The sequence below is a fragment of the Bicyclus anynana genome, chromosome 16 (assembly GCF_947172395.1).
Source record: "Bicyclus anynana chromosome 16, ilBicAnyn1.1, whole genome shotgun sequence".
Classification (NCBI taxonomy): Eukaryota; Metazoa; Arthropoda; class Insecta; order Lepidoptera; family Nymphalidae; genus Bicyclus; species Bicyclus anynana.
The window spans coordinates 3,577,591-3,597,633 of NC_069098.1; the positions used below are offsets into that span (position 1 = coordinate 3,577,591).

The window sequence follows — 20,043 nt, forward strand, 5'->3', positions numbered from 1 at the left end:
ATCAGCAGTCTGCCTTCCTTCCCCCTTCAAACCATTTGATGTCATCGGCATACCATTACGGTTGAGCAACAATGCGCTTTGCGGTGCCATTCCAACACCTTACGACCCCAACAATCATGTTCATATTATGTGCCGTGCCGATTATTACATCTCTTCAGTGATGAATCGTTGAGCTATGTGGGAATATTGGTTCTTATGTGGAGCTCCTCATATTTGATTGGTTCCCGAGATGACACCATGACCTAAAACTTTGTGTATGTACATGGGATAATATTGCGTAGTATGAAAACTCGCGCGGGTTATACAGCTAATATAGTCAGCCTTGGCCTTTGAAAAATATCTCGAAGTAGTGATTTTGGACCCCATTCAAGAGGCCCATGCCAAGTCGTGTCGACGTAACTAAGCCATGGTTGGCACTTGCAAATAGCCAAGTTAGCCAATTCTTATAAGCCAATAAATGACCAACTTATTATGGTTTTAACATGGAAATGTTGTAGTCGGCATGGTTCGAAAAGAACTGAAGACTGTGGGAACTTTAAAACAGAGTTTAGGTAGGTTTGGTGAGTTAACCAACGGAATAATTTATACTTATTATGTTAAATTACAAGATATTTTTTAAGTTTGATTAATTTTTATTAAAAGCTACTATTTAATTACACTTGTTTACTGATGAAATATTGTGTCGATCAGAAAATAATCATTGTTTAGCGGACCTGGTGTGTGATTCCGCTATTTTATATTCATCGATGTAATGTTCGCCTGTAATATTGTCTATGGAATGCAAAAAATAAAAAGTCACTAACAATGTAGTTGCCACGGAAATGAGCGATGTCACATCGATGTAACTTTACAGAATGCAGGGACTGGTGTCTTGGATATAAAAATTAGGTACTTCTAAGATTAAGTACGTACTTAAATGTAATTTAATATCAAAGTGTTTTTATTAGATAATATTTGAAAGCTACACTTAATAATCTATACCTACTAATATTATAAAGTTTTGTTTGTTTGATTGAACGCGCTAATTTCAGGAACTACTGGTCCAATTTGAAAATAAAACCTTCAGTGTTATATAGCCCATTTATCGAGAAAGGCTATTTATTATCCCCGTAATTTTACGGGAAAGGGAACCACGCGGCGTCAGCTAATTTCAAATATAATCAAAGTCTGTCGGCCCTGAGATCTCGCTCTATTCCATCAATCATGTGGAATGCGTCAGGATGCATTAAGTTTGAATAACCCAAATTCTCCCACGTCTGTGAACTACCGTTTTTATCTAGAAACGGAAAAATTCCTGAGAGCTGATGGAAAAATTCCAGTGAATGCTTGAAAATTCAAAATTCAAAATTTTTGATCAAGGGGCCACTATGCTAACCTGCAGTGAATACGAAAATAAAAAAAAACTTTGTTTTCCCCGTGGCTTTGTCCTCGTAGAAACTGTCTTCAGTCAAACAATCTACAAAATACAAAAAAAAAACAATGACTAAAAATTAGCTAAAACATTATTAACATTAGCATTTATGTTTTATTATTTTTTTTTTAATAAAGAATAGCCCCACGTTGATCATACGAGTATTATAATTATTTTTTAATTGAGGGACTTACAGCTTGGTTGTTGCACTAATGCATACATAATGTGTTAGTAGATTAGGCGTTTCAAAATCCCTGACATAGGAATCTAAAATTCATAAAACATTTACCATGTTCCGGCCCGGCTTATCACAAACTTTCAACGTTTACGCCACAACATGCCGAGGTACTAATTACTCGTATTTCAGGCAAAACGTGCACATCTAAATGCATATTGTAATACAGACCGAATTAGTATTTTTATTAAATATTAAAAAAGACATTAAATATCAAGTGTCTCAAACGGTGAAGGAAAAACATCGTGAGGAAACCTGCATACCAGAGAATTTTCTCAATTTTTTTGCGTCTGCCAATCCGCATTGGGCCAGCGTGGTAGACTATTGGCCTAACCCCTCTCATTCTGAGAGGACTCAAGTCACTCAAGTCTTCTCTCATTCTGAGAGAAGACTTGAGTTTGAGAATATGGGTTGATAATAATGATGATGACGTTAAAATTTAGTCGAGAAGATTCACGATGAAAATCACATCATTCTCATTTAGCCTTTTTTATTCGCCTGTAGAATAGTAAAGGCTTCCTGTGTTATATGACGGGGTTATTAAGTTATTCCTTCAAGCGGGACGATGAGCTAGATTATTTTTTAACTTAAAGGTAATTCGTCGTATAAAACATAATTATGATACACATTGTTCAAAGTAGGTACTCGTCGTTTTCTTCACTACACACACAGATTTTACGCTCGCCCACAAACCTCTGGGGAAGCTGCTGAGATCCCATTAAGGAATCTATAGCAAATTCACAATCAAAAATATTAATAGTTTTAAAAACACGTTTGATACCCATATCATGGAGGTGCATTTCAAATAGCAAATTAAAAAACCATTTTGAAATCACCTCATCCGTTTGTGAGCTACGATGCCACATCCAGACACACATACACACACACACACACACGCACACACACACACAGACACACAGACAAACACACAAGAGTGGTGTGGAAATAAATGACAATGATGAAAATCATAATATGTGATGTTCAATGTATGTGAAGCAATATTTTTCATATCTGTATATTTACTACGACCTCTCCGGCTATGATATATGGATATAGAAATCCATTGTTGAAGAACGTTCTACATACCGATACCGGGTTATTAATATAACCCGGTTATTTGTTATTCCGGCAACGCAATTGTACTTTATCTGTCTGAAATGCAAAAGGTTTCACTGACAGCCTGATGTATTGTAGGGCTGCGAAATGTGAGGGAGGGAGGAACGGAGATTTAGAGTATTTGCACACGATTTTTATCGAGCGGATAATTTGTTTACTTGGGAACTATGAGATAGATCTGGGAGTATGAAAATAAGTACAAGTATGTATTGTTTACTCAACTCATATTCCATAATTACTCATTTTTAAAGTATCCATGATGACGAAAAAGACCGAAATGTGATGAAAATTAAACAGCAATGAATAAACAAATGACTACTTTCGAAAAAAGAATTACATGTAATTAAAATAAAATTAATTTGAAATTATAATTCTTAGCCAAACAAACGGCAATTTCATAGGTAAAGGAGTTTACTGACATAAAGAAGGAAAGGAGAAGTTTAGGAAGCTGACCTTCAGTATTGGAGAGGTGTCTAAAAAGTTGATGGACACTGGGCGGCACTTTGCAGGCTTATACTTCTATTAACCATCTGCTTGGTCTAACAATGAATAAGTACTTAATCTAAATTGATTTCGCAAATTTTATGCGAAAACCTGATTTCGTGCTTCAACTAAACAGAGATTAAACATCAAAACATGATTGTATACAAGCGAATACATCAAGTATAAAAAGCTTAGGTATTATAAAGTAGATAGTAATATAAAAATATCTACTCTTAAAACATGAAGTTGTATATCATCATCATCATTATCAACTCATATTCGGCTCACTGCTGAGCTCGAGTTAGGCCAATAGTCCACCACGCTGGCCTAATGGCTATTGGCAGACTTCGCACACACAGAGAATTGAGAAAATTCTCTGGTATGCAGGTTTCCTCACGATGTTTTCCTTCTCCGTTTGAGACACGTGATATTTACTTTCTTAAAATGCACAAAACTGCAAAGTTGGAGGTGCCCCGGACCGGATTCGAACCCACACCCTCCGGAATCGGAGACAGAGGTCATATCACGGCTCTAAAGTAAAGAGTTGTAAATAATATTTATTATTTCATTAATTCATTCTTACCTAAATATGTATTGTCAAACACAATATTTTGGTAAGAATGAAGAAACAGAAAAATGTAAATTATAGTGACACAGGACGTAGAAACTCATAAATCTTACAGCTAAAGTCCGTAGTCTAGTATATAAATAATAAAAAAATATAGAAATGATGAAGCAAAAAAAAGTGGTAGGTACGTTTAACTATCTTCTTAACAAAACTATTTCAAATAGAAGATAAGAATCCAATAAGACACAATATTAAAAATCTGCTGTTATCTATTTATTTACCTTGAACTCCGCAACTACTGAGCGGATTTTAGGATATTTTCATTGTTAAGTTGGCGTTCAAAAAATTAATACGTGGTCTGTTTGTAGTTCATTTGTTTTTTTGGTGGATTTTTTTCAAATTGGACCAGTAGTTCCTGAGACTAGCGCGTTCAAGCAAACAAGCAAAAAAACTCTCCAGCTTTATAATACGAGTATTAGTACCTACTTATAGATAACGCTTTCTCATGTGAAAAAAAATATTTCTACGACCGATTTATTCTCTGATCAATTAGAACAGGTGCATATGACACACTTCTTTATAGATACGAGTATATCCGAAAGAGATTCAGCGAAGGCAACAATCATAGGTTTATTTTTATACGTTTTATCGTTCCGGATAAGCTTGTGTTGCCATTAGAGCTTCGCCAACATAAGCTAACGTTTTTTAACGCGATTTAATATTAAAATTTATTAAAGCGACAGAAAAACTCATTCTAACAGTTTCTTACAAACCTTTCGTTTCGTTTTATAGTTTTCATTTGTTAATTTATGTAAGGTTAAGCGTCTAATAAGAGCCGTTTTTTTCGGAAATCCATATACCTAAATTAATTTTGGGAAGTTTGTTATTTTGCAAGACATAATAAAAGGAGGGAGGGGGACCCACTAGTGGGCCATTGAAATTGACTAATTTTGCTATTATGTTTCATTGCAGCTCCTAAAATATTTTCGCATCATATGTTAAAATGAAAAAGCTTAAAATATAGTTTTCAAACTTAGACTGGACAATGAGCTTTGTTTTATTGAAATCGGATAATAGCAAAATTTTATCCGAAAATATCATAGGTATAATATCTTATCATATCTTAATCTTAATCAGATAAGTTAGCTTAAGTTCCTTATTGTATTATTTCTCAATAAAAAAAAATATTTTCAAAAAATAATCTTAGCACTACAATGGAGTGCTTACTTTAAAAGCATCGCTCACTGAGTGATACCGTGGGAGTCGTTATTGAAAACACAAGAGTGTTGGGTAACAAATGATAATGAGATCATTTTTTTTGTTATCCTACTACTCGTACTAAACTTGTATGGATGTTTGTTACTCTTTCATATAAAAACTACTGAATGTAAAGGAGATGGTCCATTTCAGGCCCACTCTTGTACCCCATATCATTAAAATTTAAAAAATACAAGGAATTTATTAAAATTTATTAAAGTGAATAAATCTAACTAAATAAAAAGAAATAAATAAAATAAAAATCCAAGTTTTTGAGTTATATCAAGATGGCGCCCATCGAGCAACTATGACATGACAGTTGACAGCAAACGTCAAATCGATTAATGCATTGAAAACGTCATCTACCCGCCATTTATACGTTTATTATTGTTGCATTTCTTGGGAGATAATGAATATTATTTCGAAAGAATTAAAGTAAATTCGTAGATTTGTATAATCAAAAATAGTTAAAAATAATATCTTCTTTTATTTCCGCCAGGGTACTATGACTGGACCTGGGCTCCATACAATTTTGGACCATCTCCTTTGGAATGGTTATGAACCCTGTATTAAAAATACGGACAGAGTCACCACGACACTTAGTATAAATGTATATTCTTACTACTCACAACTTTTAGATAAGTAAGACTTCACCTGCGATAAATTGTACGTACTTACTTATACTATGCTTCGTCGTTATCGTTATCAACCCATATTCGGCTCACTGCTGAGCTCGAGTCTCCTTTCAGATTAAGAGGGGTTAGACCAGTAGTCCACCACGCTAGCCCAATACGGATTGGCAGACTTCAAACACGCAGAGAATCAAGAAAATTCTCTGGTATGCGTGCAGGTTTACAGGGCTATGCTTAGATCGGTGAATATTACTTTCATTCCCTGATTAAATGCCTTTAAAAATACTTTTCTTTTCATGATCAATCTTTGTACCAACATGCAAGATTAGTTTAGGCGTTACAGTAGGTAACATAAAAACAAACAGATATACTTTCGCATTCATAATATTAGTATGCTATTAGCTTTATTTGCGAGGTCATGTTGGACAACAAAAGATAATATAAATGTTTTTAATGCGGTTCCATTTTATTTTAGTAAGGTGATGTAACGCTGCGGTGATTTTATTGCTAGAATAAATTTATTTCTAAGTAAAACAATAGATACCTATGTTATTTTAAAATATAAAACTTGCTTCTGGAAAACTTTGTTCTCGTGTAGAAAATAATATAAATAAGGAATATAACTCTGAGCCTGTGAAAATCTTGTTAGATAGACGTCGTGTTTTTTATATTCTTTATCTTTATACTTGGCCCTTCACTACAATCTCACCTGACCCTAATTTGTTTGGAGTAGGATGAAATCCACAACTTTTCGGTTTCTAAGCGACATCTGCGTTTTGCCGGCGTACGGCTTTTGATTTTATTGTCTGAAAGTCAGCATCTACCATGGATACGTTCGATGACCGTTGTGCAGTGAGTGACCACAGTGGCTTTAGTAGGTATAGGGTCCTGGCCAGAGCGTAATTTTATTATATTTTCCTTAGCATAAACTGCATAATATAAGAAAGAATTTCTTATTAGTGTTAGTTAGGCCCAGTCGTCATTTATTTAGATTTGTGGCAACTCTTCGAAAAAAACAGTTCATGACTAAGGGCCCCGTATGGGTTAAAACTAGTCGGGCATACTCTGACTAAATATCACGTGAGTTTTAGCCGTGTTTCATAATCAATTAATATGAATAACACTCACGATAGTTTAAATTCTAAAAAAAAATAATCGAACTTTAATAATTGCTTCATGAAGTAGGTAAGTAATAGTAGGTTAATTAATATTTTACCTAATATTATCATTTCATCAGATAATCTGTTTAGTGATTTAGTGTATTCCTGTGGCTCTGCTCAGCTCGATCAAACACACCCTAACTAGATTAACTAATGCCGATTTGTCCCGCTAATGTAAACAACACATGGTTCACAGTTGGTAGGGCTGCCACCGGTACAATGTAAATTAATTATTTAAATAAAAAAAAAAAGTAAAAAGAAGTCAAAATTCATTTATTTCGATTAGGCTGAGTTTCCAAGCACTTTTGAAACGTCAAGATATTAGTCTCGGTCAGTGTTAAAAAAATATGAAATACGTTAAATTATACATATACTAAAATAAATATATTGACAATGATGACGATGATTAGAAGAAGCCTACTATATAATATATAGCCTATAGCCTTCCTCGATAAATGGGCTATCTAACACAAAAATATTTTTTCAAATCGGACCAGTAGTTCCTGAGATTAGCGCGTTCAATCAAACAAACAAACTCTTCAGCTTTATAATATTAGTACCCATAGATAGATAGATGGTTATAACGACTGGTTATAATAGACTTATAAAATAGACAGACGGTATCTCGCTGTCAAACACCATAATGACGCTGAGTATCTATGAGTATGTACATATGCATATGTGTAGCTGAGTATGTATGAGTGTGAATTGTATAGCCAGATATAGGAAATTAATGGCGGTCTGTCTTCATATGTGCATCAATGTGCGTGACAGCGTGTACATTTAAGCGAAACAGAAGAACGAAGAACTGATAGAATTGCGGTGCCTCACTTCTCAGTTCAGGATACGGTGTCTGGACTTTTTATTACGTCTACACGTGTAGCTATATCGATCTCAAGTCTCAACACATAAGTAGATTAGGTATTTGCTATTCAGTAATTCGCGATGTAAGCACAATCAGTGAACTCGTGCGGAATAGGGCTGACTAGTTGGAATGTGATATGATTTATTTGAGCCACTTGTTATCACAAGGGTTTCGCTTTTGTGATTGCTAGCCCGAATAACACAATTTGTTATTTTGTTACAAACTATAATTAGTAAAAGGATACACTTGTTATTAAATAGATATTTATAACTAGCTCATTCGGTGGACTTCGTTTCGTATCACCTAATAAGTAAAAATTTAAGGAATTGTAGTGTAGAAGTTATAAATAACGAATTGATTGGCACACTATTTATTAAAAAAAAACGAATGAATAGTTTATTAGGTGCCATTCATAGACCGCCCTTTTAGCTTTGTTGTATTCTAGGTATTAAAAATAATGTTCCCAAACAAAAATACTAATTATTATAGATAGATTTGTGAAAATATTTCTATTTAATCTACACAAAACTTATAATGGCTTTATATAGATAAACAGTCGTGAACATCTCGGTTTTTTTTATTTTTATTATTCTATAACAAGTTAGCCCTGATGGAACTATGCGGCGTCGTACCGGAACGCTAAATCGCTTGGCGATACGTCTTTGCCGGTAGGGTTAGTAGCCGACAATATATAGGTACGTAATTTAGGATTTTTTGCGTTTATCTGTACTAATATTATAAAGCTGAAGAGTTTGTTTGTTTGTTTGTTTGATTGAACGCGCTAATCTCAGGAACTACTGGTCCGATTTGAAAAATTCTTTCAGTGTTAGATAGCCCATTTATCGAGGAAGGCTATAGGCTATATTTTATCTCCGTATTCTTACGGGAACGGGAACCACGCGGGTAAAACCGCGCGACGTCAGCTAGTACACCTATATATGCTGCGTTGGCAAGTTTTAATAATTCAGATTACAGTTTTTCAGTATGAAATGGGCCTTTCTGAAAATTGATGAAGTTTTATAAATTTTCTGTTTGGTAGGTATAAACTTTCGCGAAGTATTCCAAACTTTACCGTTGTATGATGAGCGCATTTAAGATTCTTCGGAATTGTTTTAAGCTCCGTCCAAGTTATGAATTATTTCTTTATAGATAAAATAACTTTGCAAGCATTTCGTAAACTCTGCAGGCTAGTTGAACTTTCGCCCTTTTAAGGTATGCGTATGTAAATTAAATATCACGTGTCTCGGTGAAGGAAAAACATCGTGAGGAAACCTGCATACCAGAGAAGTTTTATTCTCTGCGTGTGTGAAGTCTGCCAATCCGCATTGAGCCAGCGTGGTGGTCTATTGGCCTAACCCCTCTCATTCTAAGAGGAAACTCGAGCTCAGCAGTGAACCGAATATGGGTTGATAATGATGATGATGATCATGTATGTAGAGTATGCATATTGAACTAGCTGTGAACCGCTGTTTCACCTGCTTTCGTTAACGGACACTAAAGTCTGGCTGCTCAGAAATTACAAACATATTATTCAACATATAACATTGCCTCGTTTTTTTGTCTCATCAGACATGAGATATACCGAGTAACTATAATTATTGAATATGTTTGCCAGTCGCTCACGCCCTGTCAGATACGCAATCTCTGAGCGGCTGTACTTTATCATATGTGAATGATAGTGACTGGGACTGAGTTAACGTGCTCTCTGAGGCACGGGGGTCATCACTAACTTCCAAACTCCGGGCCCAGTTTTTACTGAAAATATCTTAGATGAAAAAAAAGCTCACTAAGTATTCCATGACCCAACCTAGGATTCGAACCCAGGACTTCGTGAGCTGAAGGCGCATAACACTAGACTAATTGAGGCAGTTATAAAAAAGTTTGTCTCCTCGAAATGTTGCCTACGTGACTTGCGGTGAATAGAATGACTTCAGAGGCGATGACCAAGTACTTGTAAATAATTATGACATTAGTTATTGTTATTGGCAATGCATTAAATAATACGGCGTTTTAAAGCGGGTCCAAACAGCGCGGCGAATGCACGTTAGATACATGGCAATCGTGACACAGTTCTGACGCGCGACTAGTGTAGACATCTCAGAACGGCAAAGATTTTATACTATTAGATATGTCACTAGCGCGTCGAATCTGAGGCGGACAAAAGTGGTCTACAATGTCAAGTTGTGTGTTTGTATATACATAAATAATATAAGTAACTAAATAAAGAATTGTACAAGTGTGCGGTCAGTGGAGTAGCACAGTTCGGATCACTTTTTGCGGATTTTGTAGGCACGTAACATAATTATGGCATCTAATGTGTCATGCCCTAGACAAGCCTAACAACGCGCTGAAATGCAGCACACGATTGTCGCGCTATGTTTGGACACGCCTTAATATAAACAGTACAGCATCGCATGCATGTAGCATCATACAAAAATACTGCTGTTGTCTATTTTAAGGGTGTATGTAGTTGCTAGTGAAATTGCAGAGACACGAACACGTACGACTGAGTTGGTCATCATCACCGCCTTGCCCTTATTCCTTAGAATCCTTATCCACACTAATATTAAAAGCAATGGAATAAAATAACACAAGCTGGAATGTATAAACTGTATTTCAAATAACTTATTACTCATTCTTAAACAAATCGTTACTTTGGTAGATGGATAATACATTAATTAAATAAACTTCACGCCACATAATCGCATGTTCGCCTCTTTTACATAGAGTATGTATCACAATACCCTACCAACCTCAGAATAAAACCATTATCATTAATAAACAGTACAGATTAAAACATTTATCTGGAAGAAGGAGTTTTTATATGTTGTCTTATGTATTTATAATTATTTAAATAATTAAAAATCTAACATTCGGCCATACTGACTACAAGTTTGTCCTCAAACTTTGTAAACACAAATAAATTCTAACATTACATTATTATAAAGATTCACTGAACTATGTCTCATAGTATTTAAAATTTTAATTTATGTTTATTACCACAACTCATTAATTTTCCAATAATTTCTAATTATAACAAAAGTGAGTCCCAATTAATCTATTATTATTACTACTTGCTAAATTCACTGATTTACAAGTAGTAAAATTCAATTTTGTCATTACAGATATTTTCTAATTTTAAACCTTGATTTAACAATATGTTGAAACACCCTACAATACATTTAATTATTCTTTAAGAATTATATAATTATAGTTTAACAGATTTCTCATTCAATATTTACAAATTGTGAATACAGACCTATACAGATTTTGATAGTGATTCTATTGATAAAAATCCAAACACTTAAATTCAGTTAAACTGGTATGTTAATTCTTGTTTTTACAAATTTGAAATAAATTCAATCTTTAATCACTTCCAGATTCAGTCCAATTACCCAAATTCATGACAAAATTGTCTGTCATTTTGTCATTCCTAAACTAAACTAAAAGTTATGTTAATATAAAGTTATAACTATGAAACCTCGATTCTACAGAGACAGTTCTTATAATCGCATTAGATCATACAAGTAAATCATGTACTTTGACGAAAAACAACATCTAGCGAGGTAGGTCTTATGTATGTCTGAGCTTCCAGATGACAAGAGGGAGCTTTACTCTAGACGGAGACTTATTAAATATTGTAATTAACTTAGACAGATTAGTAGATTAATTTAAAGCATTAAGTACATAGACGATATGTAATATTTACAAATGTAATGTCTTTATCTTCTAATATTTGTCTGAGCTTCCAGATGACAAGAGGGAGCTTTACTCTAGACAGAGACTTATTAAATATTGTAATTAACTTAGACAGAGTAGTAGATTAATTTAAAGCATTAAGTACATAGACAATATGTAATATTTACAAATGTAATGTCTTTATCTTCTAATATTTGTCTGAGCTTCCAGATGACAAGAGGGAGCTTTACTCTAGACAGAGACTTATTAAATATTGTAATTAACTTAGACAGAGTAGTAGATTAATTTAAAGCATTAAGTACATAGACGATATGTAATATTTACAAATGTAATGTCTTTATCTTCTAATATTTGTCTGAGCTTCCAGATGACAAGAGGGAGCTTTACTCTAGACAGAGACTTATTAAATATTGTAATTAACTTAGACAGAGTAGTAGATTAATTTAAAGCATTAAGTACATAGACGATATGTAATATTTACAAATGTAATGTCTTTATCTTCTAATATTCGGCCATCCTTACTAAAAGTTTGTCCCCAAACAACACAAGAATATCATGAAATTATGACATTACTATAATATCAACTATAAATAGAACAATGTTAACAATAAAATTTTATAATTAATTATCACACAGCATCCCATAAGTTATTTAAAAGAATCCAATGAAACTATAATGAAATTCTTGATTTCTTCTATATACTTTTATCATAAAAATGTTAAATAAGAATAAGAGTGATACATATTATAAATAAACATAATGTTCATGTGAAGCTTTTGTCAATCAACTTATCTATTTTTATCATTTCAAAACATTATTTATATTTGTCAAATTCGTCATCATCGATTAATGGCATCTGCACCGAACCCCTCACCACCCAGTCCAGAACTAGTAAAGTTACAGGACTTTGTGATCGTGTTAGACTTCCAGATGATGTGTGACATCTGCACCGAACCCCTCACCACCAAGTCCAGAACTAGTAAAATTACAGGACTTTGTGATCGTGTTAGACTTCCAGATGATGTGTGACATCTGCACCGAACCCCTCACCACCAAGTCAAGAACTAGTAAAGTTACAGGACTTTGTGATCGTGTTAGACTTCCAGATGATGTGTGACATCTGCACCGAACCCCTCACCACCAAGTCAAGAACTAGTAAAGTTACAGGACTTTGTGATCGTGTTAGACTTCCAGATGATGTGTTGCATCTGCACCGAACCCCTCACCATCAAGTTCAGAACTAATATAGTTACAGGACTTCATGATCGTGTTAGACTTCCAGATGACATGTGATAGAAGATAATCAAAATATAAAATCAGATATAAATACATATACATACATTTTTAAACGACTTCAAAAAAAAGGAGTTTATCAATTCGTTGGAATCTTTTTATATTTATTTATTTATTTTATTTTGCTGTGTAATAATCAATAGAGAAATTATTATACAACAAATATATCCATAATCATTCACAAAACAAATAACGGTATATTAGTCGTCATAACACTACTATACTATAATACTATCTAAAATATTATCGATAACACCGGCCGACAAATGAATACTTTTTGAACGTTGTTTTGATTTCAGTAAAAATTATCAGTAATTTATAGTATTTTGAACACAAAAATACCTGCACAACTACTCTATCACATCAATTTTTTTTTACAAAAAGGAAAACAAATTTTACTTTAAAAGCTTCTAACATACAGCAAAAATAACAATATCTGTATGATTGTCTTGCTTTCACTATATCATAGGTAGTACCAAAAGGTAGAGATTGTCTTTTGCTGTATGTCCAGTGTCCACTGCCTTAATTGTTCAACACGATTAGTACAAACTGCAGAGTCCACGATTTTATTTGTATTTTGAAGTCAAAATAAGCTACATATTTATTATACATATTTTCCACAAATTTTTCAGTTTTTGCTTAGAATCATAAAGTTTCAACAAATGTAACAAAATATATCTGGACTATTGTGACACTTTATAGAAGACGTTATGTTTATCAGACGTTTTCCAACAACAAAAAAAACCATTAACTAAAATATATATATATTTTTTTTTAACAAAGGCACTATAACAGCTTATTTCCACGAAACGCGTTACAAATAGGTGTGTCGTTGTTATAACTGAAGTAATTTCTCATGAGAGGTCGCTTAATTCAAAGAAAGAGTGCCAAAACTCGAAAATTTCACTGAAAAATCAAAACTAGCGAATATATTAATTTTACTAAAAATCTGATGTGATATGATAAAATTAGGTCTGATTTCGTAATCAGCACTACAAAATCAGTAGAAAAAAAATAATTATATCTTGGACAACGAAAATCGTGTCGGCCTGTGTAATACATCTATCCTTATATTAAAATTTTACCAAAACACAAATCGTCATCAGTAAGTCATAATTAATGAATAACATCATGGATGTGAGCAAATATTTAAAATATATGTATATATCAAAACTAATAACTCTCAATATAATACATAATTATAATATCATCATATCATAAATAAAAATACTAAATTTAAATCGTGTGTTATCAATACATAGTGTAACTTCTCTCATCTTTGTGATTTGGGTCAACTGTCGAATAGGGCTGTGTTCAACCCGATGATTATCATGAGAATCTCATATATCCCATATTCATCAATCAATATCCATGCATCTCGGATCTGTAATCAAATATTTTCACACAGTATCACATAGCTCAGTCACTTAATCGTTCAGATAAATATCATACTTGTTTGACAAATAATTTAATTTAACATAACTAGCATACCTAGCATCCAAGAGAAAATCAGTCTATAATTGAATGAACCTTAGACCCGGTACATAAAATGAAATAAAATGTTAAACATGTGTTAATCTATCAATTTACTTTAATTCAGACAAAAGACTCTTTCTCTTAAAGAAATGCTTTTTTTTTTTAATGATAATAAAGACTTCTTGAAAATATTGCGATTTATGATTGTAATAATTTTAGTATGTAATCCAATCCTAGTAGTTATCACTAGATAAGAAAAGATGATATTTGACTATGTATTGTATAATTATCTTCAGACTACCCCCTTTTTTGTAATAATAGTAGCATAAACCTGTCTTAGACCAGACCACCCCCTTTGTTATATACCTCTAGTTTGCTATCAGAGGTTTTACCTATTCATTAATTTTAGTATATTCTTTTTTTTTTAATTCTGTTAAATTTCTTTTTTTTTTTTTTTTTTTGGCTATATCCATTAATTATTTTACTGATGTAATGATTTAAGTCTCTATATTGATTCATACTTGATGCAGACCACCCATCAGTTGCATGCAGGTACCAACAACTCGGTGGCATGCACTTTGTAGATGCACAAATGTACTGACTACCTAAGGACCCAATACAAATCTATATTCAAAACCTATACCACTTAATATGTTGGCCAAGGAATTTTCTAATTTTTTTTTTTACCTTTAGTGTACTAGTATACCCTAGTTAAAACCTTATGCACATATCATCGTAACCATCCGAATATATAATTCTAACCACAACCCCATAATAATTACTAATTTTCATAATTATACAAAATGTTGCAATCTAATAAAATGCTAGAAATAAACAAATGAGACATGGATTAAATACACTAGTGTATCTGCAAATAATAAACTGATTGATTGAATCTAAAACAACAGCAATAGTATGGTTAATTTACTTGTATGTAGAATCTATACATCTGCACATGACCATTAATGAAAAGAGAGCCCAACGTCACCCACCCACAAAACTGTCAAAATATGTCTTAGACAAATATTTTACAACCTATTTATGGCAATCTGTGTCTCTTTACTTGAAGTCCATACAGACTGGGCTCTAAGACAATTTGTGATCAATGATATTATTATAATTAATTATTTATTACTCAATTGTCACACAAGTAACTTTTTAATATCACCCTAAAAAAAAATCTCCAATTTAATTAATTATAAGATTTCATTAAGATGAATATCATAATATCTCTTAGTACTCTTGTAGATAAGCCGAATATAATAATATTCATGGATAAGAATCATTTACTGTGTTGCTGCAGATTGTTAATAACTGTTCTATACTAAATAGGCTGAAGGCATGTTGTCAACGCTTGAATAGTTAAATAGGTTTTCAAACATAACTACAAATTTATTTTTCAAGAAATCTATCAATCCAATTTCTTAAAAGATTTAAAAAAATTTATATTAAGTACATACAGTAATCTACATAATGATATATCTAAGCAAATCCTATCTGAAAATATTGTAATAGCTGTCTCAAAACTTGTTATCAGGTACCTACATCAAGGCCTAAAATAATACTTGAACCATTACATAAAACTTCATATATTTTTAATTTTTATGTTATTCAGTCATAAAAACTCACATATAACAAATGTATAGTTTGAAGTTACAGGCACAAAAAAAAACAATATTTTAGTTAATTCATTTTAGTCCCATGTCAGCAACGGATGTAATGTAGTTCTATAATTAAGATTTCTCAATATTACATTATGCCAGTGTCCTACATCCTAACAACCCTAGAGTGGTCTGTCTTCATACGTTAATTTCTTGAGCAGTGTGTATGTGTGTGTGTGTGTGTGTACATTTCACTTAAATGATTTTGGTTTCCTAGATATAGTCATCTAACAAAAATGTTTTGACAATAAGCCAGACAAACTGACAACCTATCAACCATACTTAGTTTCACCTAGTGATTATTTATTCTTTGTAATTTTATTTCATATTAGTCACAACTGAATAATTTATGAGGCTGTTTAATCAAACTAATAAAACTCACCAGACACCTAGTTTAATATATTTAGACATCATTGGTATTTCTCATCCGTCAAACCAACAGGATTCCATCTCATATAACTCTGCAGCTAACACCACACATGCATCTTTGTATTTTGTTATTAATTTACACGTTCTTCTCTGTTCTCTCGCAGTTTTTCAAATAATATCCTCTTATGAGTGCTGTTGGACTGTTTGACTGTTTTGCTCATAAATATCGTCAACATGGTATAAGTGTGTTACGTTTACGTTTCTTCATTCTTGTTAGATATTGTAAGCATCGACAACCGACATCGCATAAATACTTTTACCGGGACCAGTGCGGCGTGGTCCCATAGCCGTCAGTGGTATACATACTTAATGGTTGTACACACGTATGATTTTTATCGCATTTCTCGTAATGTAAACCACTGTTTCCCAAATTCACACTTCATTTAAATGCCGTTACATTTTCTTTCTGTAGATCGACTTTAATGTAGGTAATGACATCGTGTTCGTAGGTACTCTCACTTCTGATAAAAGCAATGGAATAAAATAACACAAGCTGGAATGTATAAACTGTATTTCAAATAACTTATTACTCATTCTTAAACAAATCGTTACTTTGGTAGATGGATAATACATTAATTAAATAAACTTCACGCCACATAATCGCATGTTCGCCTCTTTTACATAGAGTATGTATCACAATACCCTACCAACCTCAGAATAAAACCATTATCATTAATAAACAGTACAGATTAAAACATTTATCTGGAAGAAGGAGTTTTTATATGTTGTCTTATGTATTTATAATTATTTAAATAATTAAAAATCTAACAATATTATAAAGATTTGTATATTGGTATGTAACGAATAAACTCATAAACCGATTTTTGGACCGATTCGAATTCTTTCTCCAATGGAAAGTTATGTTATCAGGGAGTAACTAAAAGTTACAGTTTATACCCGTATTCTCATGAAAATCAGACATACACTAACGCGGTAAAAACCGAAGTTCTGCTAGTCGTTCCTAATCCCCTGATGGGTGTATTGTTAAAAATAATGATTTTAAAAATGATTTTTTCTATTACAGATAACAACAACAAGGAGAAACGAAGATAATTGAAAAATGGCTTCTTGGGGAATACTGACACTAATATGTGTCGCATTCATCTTTGTCGAAGCCCGACGGGTCCATCAGAAACGTGAAACGAAAACTCACCTCTGCGACCAGAGTAGCACGAGTAAAGTGCAGTGTTTTTGCATCAAAGACTCCCACCACCACGATCTAATACAAAGTGCTGATTGCTATCTGAATGTTGATGGAGTATCAAACGACGATCCAATATGGAAGACGTTCAAGGATTTAGAAAACGCCACAAAAATATCACTGAGTAACACTAGAGGAATTGTCATTAAATATATTCCTAAAAATGCATTCCAACACACGAAAGCATTAACTAAAATTGAAGTGAAATATGGAAATGTTGAAGTCATCGAACCATATAGCTTCTCAAATTCGAGTTCCGTAAAAGGAATCACGCTTACAGATAACCAGATCAAGATATTGAAACCAAATGCGTTCGCTCATCTTAGACAGTGTATGACAATTGGTTTGGATACAAATCTGATAGTCGAAATCAATAGAGACGTGTTTAAAGATTTGCCATCACTCGAAAAGCTTTATCTCAAAAGTAACAAGATAACAACCATTCACGACAAAGCATTCGTACATTTGTCAAACTTGAGGGAACTTGAAATCGATCGTAATAATTTGTTCAGTTTGAACAGCGAAACGTTTTCGGGATTGGAAAAGTTGGAGAAGCTTGATATGAGTCGTAACAGTTTAGAAGTTATTGGCGATAACACATTTGCGCCGGTGAAAAATTTACGTATCCTAAATTTAGAAGGGAATAAAATTCAAATGCTCGACGAAAAAGCTTTTAACGGACTTGCTAAGTTACAGTTTTTAAGCTTAGCTCATAATGCTCTATCAGATATTGATAATGTTAAGACGTTTGAAGCATTACAATCATTGGTACAGTTGAATTTGAAAGGCAATAAACTTCAAGTATTAAAAGCCGAAGTGATGAACCCCATACTGGATAACTTTTATAATAATATTAGCAGCTTGAACGTTGAAGGTAATATTGTCGTTTATTCTTATTTGTATTGTACTAGTAGTACAATCCAAATAAGAATAAACTACTTCTAGGGAAATTACTGCTACATTTATTTCTGTTTCCAAGAAAAAATATTGTGCTACGGTCTACTGACTATGATCACTGCTCTAATACCAACCACACGAGGTTATACTTTATGTATCCCAGGATGATAAGTGTAGTGTAAGATATTTTGCTTGCATTCCCTGCGAATTAGATAAATAAAATATTATCAAATTCGCTTATAATATTATAATGAGACTTAATTTACAAGCAATTTTATTTGATTTAAGTAAATAGTGACTACTAATAGTCAGCTAGAAAATCAGCATTTATTCTTGTAAATTAAAAAGATTACAATCTTACAACATTAACTTACAAAATGATTTATTTTATAATTTCAGATAACAACTTCTCGTGCAATTGCCGCCTCGATTGGTTTGTGACTCTACTGAATAAAACACAAAGCGCTAATCTCAAGTTATCTATAGAAAACTTAAAATGCACACCCAGTGCGGAGCTTAAAGATAAATGGGTCAAAGCTATGGAGTCTGATAAAGCTCCAGAACAGGATGCAGATGACGTTGATCCTAACGGAGCTGGTGGGGATTACGAATACTATGACGAATCACAGTTGAACGGACAACTATTCTATACAGATCTACGACAACTTCTGAATTGCGATACAATCACAAGCGATATGTCCATATTAACAACAAGAGCGACATTGACAAGTCTTATTCCCATTACAAACGAAGTTGCAGAAATTATGAAAGTCCACACAACAAAAACTATTCCATCAATGACAGATAGACCGATGGAATTATCGGCTGCAACACTCAAAGTAACTAACAAAGGCCTTTTGGATTTATCACTTGATTCTACAACTATTGGAGTGGAGAAACCAGAGGAAAAGGATAATGAAATCTTTGAAAATAAAGATAAAAGGCAAAATTCGTATACAACGACTCGCTTGGCAACAGTTTCAGCTAAGCCTTTAGAAAACAAAGTATTTTACGATCATCACATGGCATCAGATGAGGCGCAACCAGAAAAAAAAGCACAAAGAAGCGTCGATGTCGCGGAACCACGAGATCATTCGAAGAGTAACTCCTGTAGAAACTTTGTAAGCTATATCTTTATGATTGCAATGTTATGTATTAGACATATCTTTTAAACCAAGGTAATTTAAGTAAGTTATTTAAAAATAAATTACTCTAATATTAACTATCGCAGTCATTAATATAATAAATAATTAAGTTTAAGATAATGTGTCGATTTATTGATCCCTTAGTTTTATGGTATAATGTAACGTAGTATCTGTACCTTTTTAAAGTCAAGACAAAGATTATTTTTTTATTTTTTAAGATTTTTTATTGTGTAGGTACGCATGTTGGGACCTTCCTACATTTTACGTTATTTATTTATACAATGTACATACTGCTTCTAAGTAAAGCTTCACGATAAGTTTTTAATTTTTCAGGAATAAGATTTTACACTAACTTCAACTGCATTGAATTTCATTCTTCTAGATGAATTTCTTCGTTTCCAACAATAAAGTCTAAATATTGCCAATAATTGCACCAAAATCCGTTATTTAGTTTTTTGGATCAGCGTAAATAGGCAGATACGTATTTATAAATTTATACTTTATGTTATGTAGGT

The 20,043-nt window shown here is 32.9% G+C and overlaps 1 protein-coding gene across 1 annotated transcript in view; it reads left to right on the forward strand.

The window, feature by feature from the left end:
- Nucleotides 1-19,648, forward strand: part of LOC112048461 (connectin-like) — a 92,942-nt gene extending 73,294 nt beyond the window's left edge. Inside the window, exons 2-3 of the mRNA XM_024085988.2 lie at nucleotides 17,310-18,360; nucleotides 18,783-19,648. Coding sequence (XP_023941756.2) covers nucleotides 17,346-18,360; nucleotides 18,783-19,555 — 1,788 coding nt within the window. The 5' untranslated portion in view covers nucleotides 17,310-17,345 and the 3' untranslated portion in view covers nucleotides 19,556-19,648. The remainder of the gene's footprint in view (nucleotides 1-17,309; nucleotides 18,361-18,782) is intronic.
- Nucleotides 19,649-20,043: the final 395 nt, after the last annotated feature.